Source organism: Miniopterus schreibersii, assembly GCF_964146895.1.
Source record: "Miniopterus schreibersii genome assembly, chromosome: 3".
NCBI classification, from domain to species: domain Eukaryota; kingdom Metazoa; phylum Chordata; class Mammalia; order Chiroptera; family Miniopteridae; genus Miniopterus; species Miniopterus schreibersii.
Genome location: NC_138103.1, coordinates 24,232,085 through 24,252,627, shown reverse-complemented (window position 1 = coordinate 24,252,627; position 20,543 = coordinate 24,232,085). Strand labels below are relative to the sequence as shown.

Sequence of the window (20,543 nt, the reverse complement as noted above, 5' to 3'; positions counted from 1 at the left end):
TAAACACAAACCAGTGACCTTGCTTTTATGCTTTTGGGGCCAAATAGTGCTGAAATGTGTGTGTGTGTGTGTGTGTGTAATATATATATTACATATATATACACACACAAAGAAAAACCAACTCTTTGACATGAAAATATACAAAAGGGATTATGAATCAAGGTCACAGAGGTCATTCTAAAAAGCAGTGTGCTAATTACAAAATGATGTTTCTTTAATTAAATAAGATCATGAATTTTAAAGCATTTAGTACAGTGCCTGGCCTTACCATTTACCAACCCCAAATGATAGCTCTTGCTAATGTTATATGTATGAATCATTTGATAGCTGTTGCCAGTGTTATATGTATGAATCATCAGTGCAGACCCACTAAGACTTCTATTTGGAAATCTTTCTGTCAGTCATTCATTTCATTAATATATGAGCTTTTGAGTAATAAAAAAACATGGCTTAAAATTCAGGTTACTTCCCAGTGCGGTCTGACCTTTCTCAAATTACTAAGATTTGTGACATTTCTCAGAACAAAACAGTGATCCACAAACAGAGGCTCCTGTGGAAAATGAGATGCCCAGAAACGCTCTTTCCTCCTGTGTCAGAGGGGTTGCTCACACTGGGGGGCTCGAACCCAGATGCTTCCACTATTTGAGCACATAGTCTGTCAGCCGAGAGAGATGAAAGGGAGTCCAGGCCTGCTGTCTCCTCAAGTTTTAGTCCAATCCCTGCCCTCTGCACCTCTACTCACCCTCCCAATCCCCTTGCCTGTCTGTCTGGAAGTGGCAATGGCTGTGACCATGCTGCCCTGTGTGGTCTATGAAGCTGCAACTCCAAATACCATCATAGATGCTATGGCCCAGGTCACACGAAAGGAGACCAAGGCAGCCTCTGAGCCACAGCTGGGTTCCGTTGGCTGTCCACAGCACTTTTGAAAATTTAAATTTGAACACCTTTACAAAAGGGCGTTGCTCTCAAGTCTACCCCAGTCCACACCACACCCTATTTCCCTGGTTCGAGTTCATTTAGTTTGTCACCTCGGAGTATAAGCCACTCCTGTTTCCTCTTGCCATGCCTTTAATCCTGCACCACTGGCACAGCAGTGCAGCCCAGGCAGGGCTGGTGGGAGCCCAGGTCTGAATGGGTCGCTGTGGCCAACGGCCCAGCTCAGCCCCGAGCAGCCTCCCTGCCATGGCCTGGCCGGCTCTGATGTGGCGGCTCCGAGACAAGGGAACCCAATGCCATTCTGATGTCTAGGCGACAGCTTACCACCTGCACATATTGACTCGTATATATTGACAATTATATCGCTGACCATCTGTAGATGTTAACTTCTGTCTGTGTTCAGGAAAAAAAGAATAGAAAAAAATAGTTTGACCTCTTTCAGAAACCTCAGGATTGAATAAGTTAGGAACTGCTTGCGGTCTGCTTTGCTGCTTTAATGTAATTTTAAAGATTCTAGACATCAGAGCTGTTAAAGCAGCTCTGGTTTTTCAACGTTGGATTTAGCTCCCCTGGAACTCTTTACTGATTGGGGGGATAAAGCTTTTCCTTATTTTCTTTCATGAGCCCAAGAAAAATGGCCTCTCAGGGGGCTCTTTTTTGGCCCCAGGAGAACCTATTTCTCTGTAACTACTTTGTTAAGTTCATGAGAGCCCTTCCATGAGTGGGGCTCTTTTCTGGCCAGTGCGTTCCGGGGGCACAGCACAGAGGTAATCCATCCCTAAAGGTCCTGTGAAGTAGGTACAGTTATCTTGATGTTCATAGATGAGGAAACACTCGGAGAAGGTACACCCCTTGCCCAGGTCACACATTAGCCACTGGACTTGATCAGGGTTTACCAGCAGCCTAAACAGGCTCTTTCCACCACCCTGTGCAGCCCCCACTGAGCAAAGGCACTTAGCAAAGACAAACACCACAAAGCCCACATCCAGTCACAGACCTCAGAGAATCCCTGGAGGACGGACACGGTCAATGGGGGTTTTACACAAACGCAGAGTTTGGGGGAAATATAGAAAGAAAAAGAAACCAATTGCATCTTTGCAAAAACGATCTTTAAACCTCAGTCCTGGATTCTTGGCTTCTGCACCAAGCCGTTCCAGCCCAGGAGACAGTAAACATGTCTTTCATACAGAGGATGTGAAGTGTTGGCCTGTCCCAGACCAGGGAGGAAGCAGAAGCAGGGGCACCTACCGCCTTCAAACTCTGTCTGGCAGTTCCCCGAGGTGTCGTTCAGGCTCTCCTCCTCGTTGATGATGATGTTCTCGATGTCCTTCATTGTCAAGTGGTCCCGGAAGGCATGATAGAGGATGTGCTTCAGCTCCTCCAGAGTTATCCTCTGCATGTCGAACTGTGGAGATAAAGAGGAGTGAGAGGGTCTCGGGCGCACTGGGGAGAGAACTCTGCTTTGGGCACGACCCTCAACCCTAAAGCTCCTTTACGGAAACTTGTCCCAGCTTTTCAGGACATCAGATGAGCAGTTTTCCGTCATGTTCAGCTCCAGGCACACTTTTGGACTTGCAATAACTTATTGGGAAGACAGTGAGTACAACATATCCCCCTCCACCGAGACTCCTAGAGAGAAAAATGCCACCTGCTCGTTTGGTTTCCCACTCATCCAGCCATCTGCTGTCACCCCTTGTGTACTTGGGAGTTGTCATACTTCAGACAATGCACGTCTCTAAAAATTTTATGATCTCCCCAGAAGTCAGCAATCCCCATCTTGCTGTATGTATCTCATTCTAATAAGATAAAGTGCGGGTTCAAAGCTGAGTTCATGAGGAAGAGCAGCTGAAGGGGAGATGCGGCCCTCCCGGTTACGTTCTGCCTCCTGGTGACAGCATTGTGCTTTCCCACTGCATTTCCATCAGGCTCAGTTGTCACTTTCTTAGCCGATGAAAGGTGAGCAGAAGTCCCACGTGCCTCCCCCCGCTGAGAGCGCCAAGAGCCATCGTGTGGTTCTATCGCTCATTCCTCCCCCTGCCCTGAGAACAGCATGCCCGGTGCAGGGGCTGCTCCTTCTGTCTGGGTCCCAGCATGAGTATAAAGGGGAAAATTCCTGCAGATATTCCCCAAAAGAACAATAATGTGAGGAAGAAATGACATTTTTGTCGTTAGCCATGGAGACGAGACGTTGGGCTTCTTCGCTACCACAGCATAAGGTGCGTTAAGTCAACAATACAGAAATCAGTATGTAGAAATGACAGGCTACCATTAAAAAAATTCTACAATATGATGTACGTCTTCCAGGACCAGGCAGTGGGAAATGAAAGAAACAAAACAAAAACTGTTATTGGAAGCTAGAAAGATAATAACCCGTCATTTGTCGAAGACCATAAGTAACATTGAAGTCTATGAAGAGAATTTTATCTGCATAAATTGTTCGTATAATCCTAGTATTTTAAAATGAACCCTAATATTTTAAAAATATTTTTAAAAATTATCATCTTGATATTTTAAAAAATGTCTTTTAATTGTTTTGATAAAAAAGTAATTTTTAAAATAAATTTAAATGGCTATTCTTTAGTGCCAAAAGGTTGACTTCCTAATTCAACAAATAGTTTCTGATGACTCCATGCCAGACACTGAGGCGGAGGCACAGAGGTGAGCAGGACACAGAGACAGAGGTCCTGCTCTCAAAGACAAGCCGGTGAGCGATTTTACTTCACACTGTGACCAGTGAAGCACAGGATGGCTTGGGAACCCCTGGGGAAGGGAGACCCAGTCCTAGAAGACTTCTGGGAAAACAGGCATGCGACCTAAGGCTTAAAGGAAAAAGAATTTGCCAGGTGAGTGGGGTGGGGACTGAGGAGAGGTGGGGGGAGGGAGGAGAGAAGCACATGTCAGGATGGGGAACACGAGACCAAGGCTTTGGGTGTGAAAACTCCACAGGTCACTGAATGGTCGTGTGTTGAGTTCTAAGGGCTGAGAGCAGTAGGCGAAGGTGCTGGGGGATGTGGTGAGAGCTGCGGGTAGGGTGCTAATCCATAAAGGCCTGCATGCCATGGTTAGGAGCTTGGTTGATTTTGTCTTTATTTTTATTGTGATAAATATACATAACAAAATTTACCATTTTGTCCATTTTGAAGTGGAAGTTCAGTACCTTCAGGGCATTAAGTACATTCTCAGTGTTGTGCGACCATCACCACCATCCATCCAGAACATCTGCATTCTCCCCAACTGCAGCTTTGTGCCCATTAAATTCTATTCCCCATTCCTCCCTCGCTCAACCCCAGGCAACCACCATTCTCTTTTCTATAGAAAGTCAAACATGAATTTGACTGCTCTAGGTACCTTATGTAAGTGGAATCATACAGTATCTGGCCTTTTGTAACTTCTTAATTCACTTAGCACAGTGTCTTCAGGTTCATCCATGGTACGGCATATACAGCGTGCTTCGGAATTTTATTCCTTCTTAAGGCCGGACGCTATTGGGTTGTGTAGTCAATGCTACATTGCTAATCTATTTATCCATCCATGGACACCTGGGTTGCTTTCACCTTGAGGCTATTGTGACTAAGGCTGCTATGAACACAGGTAGAAAAACAACTGCTCATGTTCCTGCTTTCAGATGGGTTTTTTTTGGCATATACCTAAAAGTGGAATTTCAGAATCATATGGTAATTCTATGTTTAATTTTAGGGAAATAAAGCTTGATTTTATCTTTTGGGTAAAATGAGGTACTACTTATGGATTTTCATCAGAGAAATGACTTCATCAAGTTTGGGCTTGAGAAAAGTTACCCTTTGATACAAAGGGCAGGACAACCAGGCTATAGAAATAACAGATTTAGAAAGCACCATGGCCTATGAGGACAGAGAGAATTCAAAAGCATGTAGGAAAAAGGTTGACAAGACTTGATGAGTCATTGTGTGTGGAATGTGGAGAGTGAGCCCATTGGGTTGACACCTGGGCTTTATGTTGAGCTGAATGATAACAGAGGAACAACAGGTTTAGAGGGAAAGGGGACAAGTTAAATGTTGGATGTGTGCATTGGAGTTTCCCAACTGATAAGTGCAATGGGAACATCGATTATAATGGGAACATTATAATATTCGGTCTCTTGTCCTTGGTTCCTGACATTGCTTCAGAGCCATAAAAGGGTATCTTGTTATACATAACAAGCTTCTTTCAATCCCAACTCAGTTTATGGTACTGAGGTGACTTTTGGAAAGCCCCTAAAGGTGGGCATGCTGGTTGACAGGGGAACCAACCAGAGACAGAGGGCTGAAACTTTCCGTCCCATCCCCGGACTTCCTGGGAGGGGAGAGGAGCTGGAGACTGAGTTCAGTCGCCATGGCCAGTGATTTAATCAACTGTGCCTACGTCATGAAGTCTCCATGAAAACCCAAAGGACGGGGTTCAGAGAGCTTCTGGGTTAGCGAACCAAAACACTTCTATGTGCCACTGTGCCAGGCCCCAAACTCTGCAAGGACACAAGTGCCTTTGTTTGGGATTTCCCCTGTGCATCTTTTTACCCGGATGTTGATTTGTATCCTTTAATATCCTTTGCAACAAACCAGTAGTCTAGTGAGTAATCTGGTTTCCTGAGTTCTGCGAGTCACTCTAGCAAATTAATCAAACCCAAGGAGGGGGCAGTGGGAACCTGGGATTGACAGACATACCTCAGAATTACTGCAGGTTCTGCTCCGGACCACCACAGAAAGCAAATATCGCAAGGAAGGAAGCCTTAGGGAGTTTTTTTGTTTCTCAGTGCATATAAAAGTTATGTTTATACTATATTGTAGTCTATTAAGTATGCAATAACATTATATCTAAAAAACAATGTACTTACCTTAATTAAAAATACTTTATTGCTAAAAAATCTTAACTATCATCTGAGCCTTAAACCTCAGGAACCAACCTCTGCTAGCCTCAGACTTTTCTGCTGCTGCCTCCTTACCTCTCAGGCTTCGCAGAATTGAAGAGAGTAGGGAGGGCCTTGCTCTAGATTAGGCTTTGGTGTAAGGAAATGCTGTGGCTGCTTTGATCTTCTATCCAAACCACTAAAACTTCCTCCCTATCAGCAATAAGCTCGTTTCACTTGCTTGTCATTAGTGTGTTAACTAGAGGAGGCTTTTCATTTCCTTCGAGAACTTTTCCTTTGCATTCACCGCTTGGCTAACTGTCTCAGCTTCTGACATGCCTTCCTCACCGAGCTTAAGCATTTCTAGCTTTTGATTTAAAGTGAGAGACATGCAACTCTTCCTTTTGAGACAAGCCAGTAAGCCAGGACATGTGGAATAGGGAAACTGAGACAGATAGCTGAACAAACTGGCCAAGCGATTTATAGCAGATACAGAAGCTCACCTCCTTAGAGATAACATTTAAATCTCAGTTGTATTTTAGCTCCAGGTCCAGAAAAGCAGCAAAATCAGGTGGGCAATGTCAGTTGCAATGACTAATGGATGACTCCCTACCCTGACACTGACCAACCAGTGGAGACCACAACCCTGAAAGGGCACACTTAGAAACACTGATGAATACTCTGCTGAAACCCTCCCCTGAGACCTCGCGTAAGATTCCCACCTGCAAGAGAAAGATAAAAAACCTATCTCTAAGATCCCCTTTTTTCTGCCTTTCTAGAGAGCCAAAGCAGCCCCACCTAGTCTCTCTCCTGTTGCTTCTTCTATCCTGGGCCCTTCCTTGTTTCACTGTCCCCAGCTTTAATAAACGTACTCTCAAAATCACCTGGACTTGTGCTGTGAAATGTTTCCTGCACGAAGTCAAGAACCCACACACTACTGGCTGCCCTAGGCAGACCCGCTCTGGCCTGGTTCCTTTCAGGTAACAGTTTCACTTGAACACTTAGAGGCCACTGTCGGGTTATTTACTGGCCTGATTTAAACACCGTTGTGTCTCAGGAAACAGAGAGACCCCAAGAGAGGGAGAAAGACGGGAAAGGCCGGTCAGTGCAGCAATCAGAACACACTATTTATTAATCGGTTTCGCTGTCATATGGGTGCAATCCATGGTGCCCATAACAAATATAATAATCATCATCATCAAAAGTTTGAAATATTGTAAGAATTACCAACACGTGACACAGAGACACAAAGTGAGCAAATGCTATTGGAAAAACGGTGCCGAGATACTTGCTCAAGGCAGGGTGGCCATAGACATTCAACTTGTAAAAAATGCAAAAAGCTCAACCAAACAAGGTGTGCCTGTAGAGCCAACCATTCAGAAGCACAGTAGCAACCTGGGCCTGCGATGAGCAGCCGAAGGGAAGGCCAGTCTGTGGGACTGAGTGCTTCCCGAGTCTGATCCTATCTCCGGGTAGGTCGTGGCAGAACTGAGTTGAATTGGAGGGTGCCCAGCTGGTGTTGGAGAACTGCTTGGTGATGTTGGGCAAAAACCCACACATTGCAATTGGGTGCAGAACCATAGTGTGCCTTTTATCAGTATACAAAAGCAGTCATTAAAGATATTTAAGGGCCTTCTGTTTGAAAAGAAATCTATTTTTTACATCAGTACGGCTATGCTTATTTTTTTCCTGTGTGGAATTTCTGCTAAATGTTTGCCTCCCCTTTGGCTTTTAAACTGTCTGTGTTACATTAAACACATCTCTTTAAAAAGGTATGTCTCTTATAAAGAGAATGAAGTTGCATTTTTTTAAAAATCTAATTGAGTTTTTTTGCATCCCAGGAGTAGAGTCTAATTGCTTTTCATATATTGTTATAAATATGTTGGGCTACTTTTTTTTTAAAGGTCCGGAGAGAATGCAACAAAACTTTTATTAATTTACAGCCCAAATATTTTCAGAAGGACATAGCTGAACCTTATATACCGTGTTTAATGCCTGAGTACTTTGTGTATTTTTTAAACCTACAACACTCTTTATTCTTATTTATTTATTTTTAATCCTCACCTGAGGATATTTTTTCCATTGCTTTTCCGAGAGAGTGGAAGGGAAGAGAGAGAGACTGAGAGAGAGAGAGAAACATAGATGTGAGAGAGACGCGTCGATTGGCTGCCTCCCACATGCGCCTAGACCGGGGCGGGGGATTGAGCCTGCAACCAAGGTAAATGTCCTTGGCCAGAATTGAACCTGGGACCCTTCAATCCGCAGGCCAACTCTCTAACCACTGAGCACAACCAGCTAGGGCTGGGCTATACTTTTGTTATTTCATCTCCTGCTTTCTAGTCTTCAGCCTTCCTTATTTAAAAAACAAAACAAACAAAATAAAACCTACAGTGGTCTAGTTTTCATTATGCTGGTGGATATCTTTCCATTTATCACGTGTGTTACTAAACCCATATTTCCTTACATTATCAAATTCAAGAAATTAAATTGCATTGTCTCATCTTTCCTTGTGTGTGACAAGAAAATATCTATACCTTATTTTCCTGCCTCTTCCCTGACACATTTGTCTTTGTAAGTTTAATTCTAGATTTATTATGACACATTTCCTACTATTTGCACCGTTTTCTAGAATGGTGCTTGGCTTCTGCATTTAATTTTGTAACAAAATTCACAACAGTTACTGCTATTCCATTATATTTCATTGATTTCAATGCTCATGTCCATTTTTCTCTGACCATCCCAACTGAGTACCTCTCATTCACATACCTGCGGAAGACCTTTTAACAATAGCTTAATAATGAAGCATTTGCGAACATGACATTGCCTGAGTTCTAATAAGCTGATAACACTTTTCCCCTCCTCGCAGGACAGATGCTTAGTTTGCTTATACTCTTCTAGAACAGCGCAGAATTTCCCCTCACAGCCATGTGGAAACGGCTCCAGTTCCACTGTTGTTTAATGTGGGGAGGGGCAAAGAAGCTGGATGGTGGCCTAGGTTTTTACTTTGAAGATCATTTCTTTTTTCTTCTTGGGCACTAGTAACATTTCTTTTTCCGTGAAATTTTAAAAATTGTTTTCCATGCTATGTTAAGCTATATGTTTTTACATTAATCTTGGCTGGAGTTTTTGGTGAGGGGTCTTTTAATATTTGCACCCATATCATTTTTCTGCCTCGTGACGGTTTCCTGGAAACTGCTTTGATTGTTGCCTTTCTCCTGTTTTATCGAATAGGCTCCTTTCTCTGGAGCACAAATCAGTCTTAATTAGATTTCTATTCCTGGTGTCCCTACTTTCCACCTTTCCTCTAATAATTTTCATCTCTTTGTTTTGTATTTCATATCACTAATTTTCTTGTACTGTTAATTCTGCTCCTATTATCTCCAGTAGAGATGTTAATTCTATGGTTTCTCGTTGGTTCCTTCCATACACTTATTATTTCAGTCCATTCCCTTTGTGTCCCAGACTGTTACGGTTGCTGCTTTAAAAAAAAAAAAAATCCAAATCTCTTGTATCGCTTTTAAACATTAAAATATTAGAGAACGTCAAACAGGCATCTTCTGCAGCTCTCGCCCGATTCACTCTTCAGAGCTGTGCTCCTCCCTGCAGACCCCCTCCTGGGGCTAGGCTGGGGTGTACGGAAGCCACCTTTGGAGCTGCTGCCGTTTCTGTTTATGTGAACAAGTGGGCGACCCAGATGCAGGGCTTGCAAAGGAGAGAGTGGGTGGGCCGTTCTTGGCCCCTCCTTGCGCAGCCGGTTGGGGGTTTTGGTGGAGCATCAGGAGCTATGCACACCTGTGAGCTGTGTTTGCAGTTCCTCAGGTGCTGCCTTGTGGATGCAGATGATCTCTTGCTTGGGAAGCTCAGTTCCCCGAAGGTGGGAAGACTGCTGTTTATCCTGTTGCTCTAGCACAGTGGCCCTCAAGTGTGTTCCCTGGACCCGCAGCACCTGGAAACCGGTCAGAAATGCAATTTCTCCAACCCCACCCAGACCTACTGAATCAGAGGCTCTGAGTGGGTCCCAGCAGCCTGTGTGTAACAAGCTCCCCAGGGAACTCCTCTGTTCACTTGGGTTTGCAAAAGCACATGAAAGTCTAGTACAGGAAGGAGACCCTTCTCCCAGTGCATGCCCCCCCTAATGTGGCTGTCCCCCATGGTGACAAGCAGGCCCAGACCTTCCTACTCCATTCTCTTCTCTCCTCATCAGATGCTGGGAATTAGAGTCTCCTAACAGGTGCTCAGACAGAGTTGTTGATGGGACACGGAGGACAAGCAGCACTGTGGCTGTGACAGGCAAAGAAGACCATTCTCTCAGGATCCCTGTTTTTCTCTTCTGGGCAGCACTACATCCAGGAATTAGGTGCAAACAGGGGAGGTGAGCCAGAAGGTGCCCCTGCCTTTGTGGGGTCCTCTGTCCTGGTCTGACTCCCAGGGCGGAGCATGTAATACCGACTGCCAGCCGGCCCCTCTCAGCCCCCCTCCCTCCCCCACTGCAGAGGCCTTTCTAGGGCAGGCACCTCGGCCTTTCTAGAACCCGCTCTTCCCACTGGGAGTTATTTGTGTCTGTTTATCTCCTCTGCCAGCCAATGATGAGCCTCTGAGGGCGCCCACTGCCTGACAGTGTCCATCACCGAGCCGCCCCCCTCCGTGAGGCCAGGAGAAGCCCCTGTGCAATGGGACTCGCCACGCTCAGATTCTCTACCATTTCAAGGTGGAAGAGCACATTAATTGAATGTGTTTTCCGGCTGCGAGAGCAACCTCAGGGTGCCTGAGCCTCCAGTCCAGGCAGGAATTTTTGATAAGATGAAATGCGGTCCTGGAAGGACGAGCTCTCTGTCCTGCCTGGTGCTGGCTCAAGGCCTTTGTCTCCAGGCCCAGTGGGGCTCAGGCAGAGACCTGCAGGGCTGGCAGCATCTTCCCCGACCAGATTTTAGGTGAATCCAAGCTCCATTCAACTTTCTCAGACAGTGTGGTTATTTGATGGCATGCTCTGTCTCTGGAGAAAGGGGTGGGCTGAATGAGCTCTGGAACACTGCTCACCTCTATTATCTCTGTCCAGCTACAAAAGGCACCATCCTACCAAGAGAGCAGTGCTCGGAAGATCAGGGGGTCAGAGCTCCTCAGCCAGGGTGGAATTGGTTACAGTTCACCATGGCAGGAACCCCCGGAGTCTGGGGCATCTGGACAGCATCTGGGGCAGCCAGAGTCCCATCCACACGGCTGGGCGCCCCCATCCACTTATCTTGGTGCAACATAAAAACACACATCTCCAAAGTGTGCCCAAGCACCAATGTAGCAAGATCACGCAGGGCATTAGGTTTACAGAATTAATTGCCTGTGCCTTCCCCACACCACTGGCCACACAGCCTGCTCTCATTAAAAAGCAGCCCCCCAAAAGGGTGTGTTCCACCTCCAGCTTGCCAATGGCGTCTAGGTATGAAGTATGAGCAACACCAGTGTAACTAACCAGAGAGGCTTCCAGAATCCTTCCTGGCTCCAAGGCTTTTCCCACAGCAGGAGTTAAAACAGCGAGACTGGAACACAAGGCACTGTGACACCCTACAGCCGTGAGCAAAGAGGCAGACACACTGGGGCTTGGGCAAGGTGAGCAGGAAGGGGAGGCTGGTAACAGTACTGAAAGCAACAGCCAGTGCCGGCTGTAATGACGCCCATCTGGACTCCTGTATGTGTCCCCCACTTGGTGTGGGGACATGAGGACACAGAGGAAATGGATGCACTATTTCTTTAACCCTGCAAGGAATTAGTTCAAGTTAGCACAGGGGTTGGGTCATAAATGTGGCTCAGCCTCTGCAAACTCCCTCTAGGATGCAGGGATGCTGCAGAACAATGTGAAAACACACCAAAATTAAGATGGAGCACCTATTGATGGCCACCGTCTGGAAGAAAATTTCCACTAACTGCAGGGTGTACGGAGCAGACATGTGACGGAGCCGACGTGTGGCTCGGAGTCTGTGGCTGACATTGAAAAGCTCTGGAAAAAAAGATCTAAAGGAAAGCGAGGAGGTGCTTGGACTTTTCCCGGCAAACACCCTGGGCAGGTGCCCGTCCCCAGCTCAGACCTCCTGGCCAGCTGCTCCTTCTGCTTCCTTTCAAAGGCTACTGACAACAGAGCAGGCTGGAGAAGATGCAGAAATGGCCCCTGTCCTCCCATTGTCCACTCCGTGCGCCTTATAGCATGTGGCCTCTAGCTGGCCCTGACGTGTATACTGACGCCTTGAGGCCACAGTCTAGGGTCACTTTGACTCTAAGTGGCTTCTGCTTGGTCAGAGAACCCAGGCTGCATGGAAGATGAGCTTTGCTACGGTGTAGGAAAGGGGCTGGCTGCTTTTCCATCCGGCAGTGCCTTTCTAGATGAAGGCCTGTAAACGCAGAGAGCTTGCCTGGGAGCTGTGCCATGGGTGGGTCCTTCGACTGCAGGTCTGAGAAGGGACGTCCACCGGGACTGGACTCTTTGGGTGCGTAATACCTAGTTTTCAGTTACACAGTCTGGTAGCAGGTGCGAGGGGAGACTAGATGTAGAGAGAGCGTCCTCTGTGCCAGGCGTGGCCTCTTTAAGCCTGACAGGGTTACTGCAGTGAGGGGGTGGAGTCTACATGATGCCCGTTTTATAGACAAAGATGTTGGAGCTCAGAGGTTGAGTGATGCAGCTGAAGACAAGGGAGCGAGAGGCTTGATTCAGCACAGACATCCACGCGCGCTGTGTTCTGCTCCATCTCTGTAGGAGCCACACGCTCTGCGGCTTTCATCTGAACTTGGGTTCGAGGTGTGCACCTCACTCTCCCCAGTGCTGCTGTTGAAACATGCTCCCCACACTGTCCTGGGACAGAGAGAGAGCCACAGGCCCACCCCAGGCTCTGGCTGTGGCTGGGACATTTATTTCTCTGTATGCTTTTCTTGTATTTATTCAACAAATACATATCGAGGCCTACTAAGTGCTAGGCACTGTTCTGGGAACTGGGTATACAGCAGAGAATGAGACAGAGCATCTCTGTCCACGTGGACTTACAGTATAGTTGTGGGAGACAAAGTACACAAAGAAATAAAGCAGGTGTCAGAGATGCGTAGAGCAAACGAAGCTCAAAGGAGGCTGGGGCAGCCTTGGGGGAATGGGGGGGACACGTCGGGGAAGATCTCACCGAGAAGGTGCCTTTTGGGCAGAGGCATTAAGGAGGTGAGGGTGGACGGTGTGCGTATTTGGGGGGGGGGGGCATTCCAGGCACAGGGAATGAGTGCCAAGGTCGCAAGGAGAGCATCTCCTTGCTGTTCTCGAAGAGGACAGTAATCCAGGGCTGAGCTGGGCAGGAGCAGCGGGCACACGGTTCTGCAAGGGCCATGTCTCACTAAGAACCAGGACAGTGTGTCTCCTTTTAAATGGGATGATCACTGAGCGGGAGTGCACTGCCCAGGGGAAAATTGAAGGTATGGTTTCTGAGTACAGGTCAAAGGACAGGCCCATTAGTGGCTCTCTGCTCCTGATTTCAAGAGCCATTGAGATGAGAGCCTCCGCTGAAATGAGCACTCACTCGTGCCCAGCCTTCCCGCCAGCCTGCTCTGTGCCCCCAGCATGGGAGCCTGTGAGGACTCCGGAGAGCAGTTATTTCTGCCCTCCTGGAGGCGGATGTTGTGATGGGCTGATGCCCATGTCCTAATCCGGGGAATTTGCCAGTCTGTTCCCTTACAGAGAGGAGCTTTGCAGATGTGACTAAATTAAGGACCTTGAGCTGGGGGAGATTATCCTGATTATCTGGGTGGCCCTAAATGTCAGCACAGATCCTTGCAAGAGGGAGCCAGGCAAAGTGGTGGAGGAAGCGGCGACAGGAGTGGTGCACCTGCAGGTGGAGGAAGCGGCCCCAGGCCACAGAATACAGGCAGTTTTCAGAAGCTGTAAGGACCAGAGACAGAGTCTCCCCTCGGAGCCTCCAGAAAGCACGCAGCCCTGCTGATGCCTTGATTTTAGCCACCGAAGCTGGTTTCAGACTGCTGATCTCCAGACCTCTAGGAGGGTACAATTGTGTTGTTTTAAGCCACAAAGTTTGTGGTAATTTTTTTATGGCAGCAATAACAACCTAATACAGGTTTGTGTTTGGCTTTTGTTTACACAGTAAAAGCATTTCTGCCAAGAGCTCACTGAGGTCTGGAAAGAAGTAATCTCATCTCTGAGAGCCTGGGCACGGGGCACACTGTGGTTTGTCGGGTGAAGGGGGCACAGTTCCTGGACTGCGCAATTTTGGGGAAGAGTCTAAATTGCAGACATTCCCCTAAAGGGCTGGTTCCCTTGAGGCATAGGCAGAGGGTCCCAACAGGGAACCCACTCATTCTACCCCAGGGATACGTTTGCAGAGTCTGAGGATGTGGAAATGGGAAGATGGAAAATAAGCAGGAAGGCACAGGGGAAATATTCATGTCCTTGCAGCAAATGCGGAGGATAAAAAACACATAGACGTCCCCTTTGCACATCTAAAAGGAGGTGCTGACGGCCCCAAGTGGCTCAAGTTGATAATGTGAAACAACGTGTTAAGGCAAGCATGTATGACAGGTCTGACTGCCGGCGGAAACATAACGAGGAAGGAAGCGTCTGTGTGTGTGTGTGTGTGTGTGTGTGTGTGTGGTATGTCTAAGTTATTAGTAGGAATAAACTGAGAAAAGGTCCATGACCCTGGTTTCTGTTCAGACACTGTCACACAGTTGCTGTGTGACCCAGTGAAAGTCACTCAATGTCTCTGTTCCTCAGTTTTCCCCTATGAAAAACTGAGATAATGTTATTTACATCATTGGGTTGTTCTGTGGATAAAGCTCTTTTTATTCTAAAATGCACAGCTCTCTGGACTTCATACATTTTGCTTCCCTGACCCTTTGTTTTGTTGTGGCCCACTCATGACAAGTAGAACACAGCTCATTCAGTTACTAATCACAGAGCTGAGTAACGGACGCCTGGTTCCAAGTCCGGGGTTCTCTCACCACACCTTGGCTGGCAACTATAGCAGTTCTAGAAAATGAGATTCATCAGCTGAGTTCTCTGCATCCACATGCAAATAAATGCAGAAAGGGGCTCAGAGTATTTGAGCCGGTGGTTGATGGAAATGTCCTGTGTGCAGGGATCGTCTAGGTCAGGTTCTGCCACTAAGTAGCTGAGTGTCCTTAGGCAGGTCATTTAATAGCTCAGAATCTGTTTCCTCATCCAATTAATAGATACTAGTAATAATAAAAATATTAAGAATAGTAATAATGAAATAATAATAAAAAGAATACTTGCCTTATTACCTCATAGGGATTTTATATCAGATAAAATAAGAAATGTTAAATCTTTTATAAAAATGCAAGGTAATACCAATAGAAGACATAATTTTGATAGGTCTATTAATGATGTGATATCCAATTTCATGTCTGCATTTAGGCTCATAGTAACCATCTCTGCTGCAGGCTGGAGGCTGAAGTTGGCCAACACATAATTCTGTCTGGGAACAGTGAGATTGAAGATCCTCGTGGCTAGAGCACACCTGCTCTCTTCTCATTTAAGGAATGTAATTTAGGCTTTCAGGATTCTCTTGACAGCTTCCATCTGGCATCCCACGAAGAAATAGGAGGAGATGTCATTGCATGGCTTGTCTCATTCTGGAGTGTTTCTTTTACCACACCCACGACCTCAGACAAGTAAGTCTTAGAGAAAGACAAGTAAGTCTTTCTTCTCTTTATTAGAGAAGAAAGTCATTTCTGAAGAGGTGAGAGAGGAGGGAAAAGATCGAAGCAGCAGCAAACTGGAACTTTGGATAAGGAAATGGAGATCTGCTTGGGCTGAACAAATGAATGAAGTTTGGGTTGACCTTGATTCTGCCTGCAAGGACTGTGACCTTTCTAGATATGGGTCCTTGTTCTGAAACGAGGTCCCAGAAGCCAAAGTGACCTGCTGGAAACCCTTAAATGACACTCTAGTGTTTTCATCATAGAGTCCAAGTTCTTCAACACAGCTTCCTAAGTTTCTTTATCATTAGGCCTTGCCACCTGTCCTGCCTCATTCCACCCCCTACACCTGACTCCTCCACGTGCCGACCATCCTGACCTCCTCAGAGGCTGCTGAATGCATCAGGTTTTCTTTCCTCTCTGGGCTTTGATGAATTCCCTCTGTCTGCAACACCATTCTCTGACCCATGTCCTCCTCCAAGTTCCTCCTTCAGGCCTCAACTTTTCTGAAGTTCCTCTGTCAAGCCTCTTGAGTTCCCTGAGGTTGAATGTGCTTCCCTTCACATGTGATCCATGGATTCCACACCTGACTTTATCACAGCTCTACAACAGTGAATGAAAACTTCCTGCTGACATTTATGTTTTACCTACTAGACCACAAGATCCCTGAGGATGGAGGTGTGTCCTGTGGGCCGATTTAACCCCACAGTACCTAGCAAAAGTTAGCCCTAGATCAATATTTGTTGAATAAAAGGATAAGTGCACATTGTCTTGAGAAATGGGCAAAATCACAAATGCATTGAGGATCATTCCCATGCACAAAGAGAAATGAACATATTGCAAATGGAAATACTCAACAAAAATGGGCCATGGTTACATACGAGTGTGAGAGCAAGAAGAGGAATTGAATTAAATCTAGTGACAATTATGAGACTTAAAGAATGGAAAATATGGGGATGTAAAATGGATGAAAAAAAGGAAAGAAAAGGTGACCCAATAGGAGATAAAAAATCAGAAGACCAAAATCAAATGCGTACATAGAAATGATAGGAAAGAATGGTAATGAAGGGCAGTGTGTCCCTTTGTTGCTATAAAAATATTAGCATTGATGTTAAACATTAAGAAAACTAAGATACTTTGTGGTTATTTTTTTAGAACCCCAAATTAGTTCCAAGATCCTTGACCCAATTTTGGTTCCCAGAGGAAACCCCACACAGCTCAGAGACCGCCTTGTTTCTCCAGGAAACCAGGCAGGAGTCCAAGGTTAGGCTCAGGGCCCTCTGTTCATGAACCAGACCACAGACACAGACTGTATTAAGCCATATGCCCTTTGTTTTAGTAACTGGAACCCAAATATGGTGTGTAGGAATGTGGTACAGCACTTTTTTAGTAACTGGATCACAAACATGGCCCTTGGTTAAGGCCCTGGCCTTGTGTTTTAGTAACAGGTTACAGATACAACATGTGCTTGAGCTGTCTGGTCATCTGCTTAGTAACCAGATCACTCATATAGCACTTGAGTAAGTCAAACTTGCTTCTGTTTCCCCACCAAATCATGAAGAAGGCATGTGGTCAGGAATTATAACTCTCTGTTTTGCTAACCAGATCACAAACGAGGCATGTGAGTAAGTGGCAGAAATCTCCAATTTAGGAACCAGACAGCAAACTCAGACTGTGGATAAGCCATAGCCTCTCCCTTTTAATAAACAGATCATACATATGGCAAGTGGATTGCTTCTTGGATCACTAATTGAGCACAGAGCTAAACTGTGCAACCCTGAATTTTGAAAATTTCAATTATACATCCCAGCCTCATCTTTTTAAATGTTATCTGTTGCCTGTGAAATTTTATTAGCTAAAATAAAAGCAAACATTTTATAAAAACAAGATAAACGAAGCCATAAAATCCCCAGCTCCATATAAGCACTTAAAAGGCAGGTTGCAGTCACGTTGAGGGAGTTAGGAGGTCAAGGTGAAGGATTCTGGAAGAAATACACCAACCCCACCAGATCTGGCCACGTGAGGGCATCAGAGCAGCAATGGGACAGACCAAGGACATTCCATTTGAAGCTTTTTCGTCGTTGTGGATCACATTGGACAAGACCTGGGTGTTATCATTTGAATTGTTGCAAAGCAAATACTTACTTCCCCCACTTCTACTGTGACTGGAGTATTTTCCTGCCCCCTTTGGTGTTGGACTTTGCCATGTGACTTGCTTTGGGGCAGTGAAATGCAAATGGGTATGGCTTGAGCAGAAGCAGTTGCGCATGCTCTCTTGTACCAAAGACATCTCAATGAGAAGAGCCTTCCCTGAATTTCTGCTGCTTGAACCCTGAATGAACACATGTGGGGTAGACCCAAACCCAACTTGGACTAGAGGCGGAGCCTCCCAGCTGAGCCTCAGTGTAGATCAACTGAGCCTCACTCAGCTGGCCTCCAGATCCATGAACATTGTATAAGTGCTTCTTGTTACAGGTCACTGAGTTTTGGGGTGATCTGTTGTGCAACATCAGTGTGCACCATTGACTGATTGATGTGCCTGGAATTTCCAAGGGCAAGAGTAACCTCATGATGGGAGCAGGAAGCAGTATGAAGGAAAAGGCCACACAGTTGGACGTGGCTGTGGAGTGGAGGTCAGGTCCAACAGAGAATCAGAGAAGATAAGCTGGCCCCAGGCTCACTGGCTCTACCTTCATGGGTAGCAGCTCCCCAGAGATAAACTTCCCCTAATGCACCTGCCCATGTTCCTGCCTCTCTCCACATTCAAGAAACGTTGCCAGCTCACTGAGGCTTGGGCTAGTTTATGGAAAATTCTATTCTAGTATTTCTCTTTCTTTGTGCAAAAGATGTATGTACTGGAGGAAATGAACATACAAACAAAGTTTGCAACCTGTGGAAAGGATTCAAGACAGAAAAACTGCAGAAGAACCAAGCACTTTGGAGACTGAAGGAAACATAATTTTGAAAAATATTTATAGGAAATAAAAGTAAACTTTCCATAGCCATTGCTTTGTCTTCCCTATCTTTTAATACACACACATATCTGTTGATCAGAAGAGAACTAGCTACTATATAAGAAGTAATGATTTAAAAATCTAATCACGCAACAATACCAGTGACAACAGAAGCAGTAAAGAACAAAATTTATGGTAGAGAAGGGACTCGGTGGTTCAGATGGCAAAATAAAGATCATTAGCTTTGCTATGCAGAAGGAAGGATTGCAGGATGAGAAACGTAGAAGAGGTGATAAATATGAAGAGTGCAGAACAGAGATGTACGGAACGCCCACATTATTTCTGAAGATGAGTCAGGAAGCGGTAGATCAGAAGCAATAATAATATATATATATATATATATATATATATATATATATATATATATATATATATATATATATATATATGTATATATATATATATATATATAAACTACCTGAAAATTTATTTCTCCAGATCTTTAGGGCTTATTGTCAACATAATTTGAAAGATGTTAACACTTGGACATATCTTGATGATGTGTTTCAAATGCAGGGATAAAGGACCCCCCCCCCCCAAGCATCTTGGTGTAAAGAGTAGGTGAACTACAGGGTAAGGGAACCAGGCCTCCTTGGACGTGTCCTGTGCAACTCCAGTCTCCAGTGGAGAGATACCACTGAGTCTCTAGGGGAAAGAGCTTTTACTGAAGAATTTGACACCTGGCAGGTTATGACTCACTGACAAAGGCAACAGAACATAAACCAGCTACGCCAAAGCTCGGAAAGCATGAAATCCACCACCCTTCCTAAATGTATGATTTGAAATGCACACCAGCCCACTGAGAGGTGAGTCAAAATAAGGAGTTCAGGGACGGAGGACACCCGGGGGAAAGGAACCGTCTCTGAGCGCTGAAACCTAACGATCTAGAACTTACGACAAATGTTGTAAACATGACTAAGGGAACAGGCTTCAGCTCAGGTGGCTCCTTCTTAGAGCGGAAGACATAATATGAAAAAACAGTCATTTAACCATAAGTTGGATTTATATCCAGCTGCAAAAATACAGATCAAAAAGTAGGAGCAGGAGCAATAAGAAGGAGAAAAAAAAGCACTAATTTCTTTAATTAAATGGTGGCAAAGCTCTTATTTAATTGCACTGGTTACTAGGTCAATGTTAAATGGTAGTTGTGGTATCAGACATATTTTTCCTGTTTCTGATTTTAATGGGAATGCCTTTAGAGACTGTATGTAATTCTATTGTCTTTTCCAGATTTTGTTCTGTAGAAAATAGTTTCAGGAGGTGAAGTGTTCTTCAAGAAAACAAACCAAAAAAAAAAGAAAGAAAAGACTTCCATGGTAAACATGAAGGACAGATATGGCTTATGATTTCCCCTTTTGGAGATGAAAAATATAATTAGTAAAATGTCTCTGAGCTGTCTTGTCGTTAAGGAAATCAGTTTAACATTTTTAGACAGGTGTTTGCCAATTATTAAACAGGGAAACTTTTTCTTGGGTCATATTGTAGCAAACATCGAGGTTTGTCCTCTAACACGCCAGGTGGGCACCTAACCCACTTTTGACCAGAGAGACTCTATGATGCCTGCTGAGGGTCTTTGGGGAGCATTCTGTCTTTCTGGAGAGAGAGCTGCAGCAAGAGGTGGCCCCTCTCGAAGCTCTGGATATTGTCATGTCTACAGATGTGATGCCTGGAACAGTGACAATCATCTTGCAACCGGCAAGAAAATGACACTGTTCTGGTTATCACAGTTTGTCTCTGCTCCACAATGTCATTTGGAAAACCTCAAAAGCTGAGTGGGGGTGACTGGACAACTGGGGTTGAATGATCTGAAGGCTCGTCCACTCGCAAGTCTGGCTGCCGGCTAGGAGGAGGGAGAGCAGGGCTACCAGCCAGAGAGCCCCCCGCGGCCTCATCACGGGGCTGCTTCCCCACAGCGTGGCGGCCTCAGGGCCGGCGGGTTTCCTACACCCATTTCCAGCACACAAGGCAGACGCCACGTGGCTTTTCCTGATCTGGGGCCGGAGGGCGCCCCACACCCCTTCCGCTGCATTCTATTG

At 45.6% G+C, this 20,543-nt stretch overlaps 1 protein-coding gene across 1 annotated transcript in view; it reads right to left on the bottom strand.

The window, feature by feature from the left end:
• The window catches only part of CALN1 (calneuron 1), a 330,546-nt gene that overhangs the window by 17,631 nt on the left and 292,372 nt on the right, over positions 1 to 20,543 (bottom strand). The window contains exon 5 of the mRNA XM_081131483.1: positions 2,185 to 2,341. Coding sequence (XP_080987609.1) covers positions 2,185 to 2,341 — 157 coding nt within the window. The remainder of the gene's footprint in view (positions 1 to 2,184; positions 2,342 to 20,543) is intronic.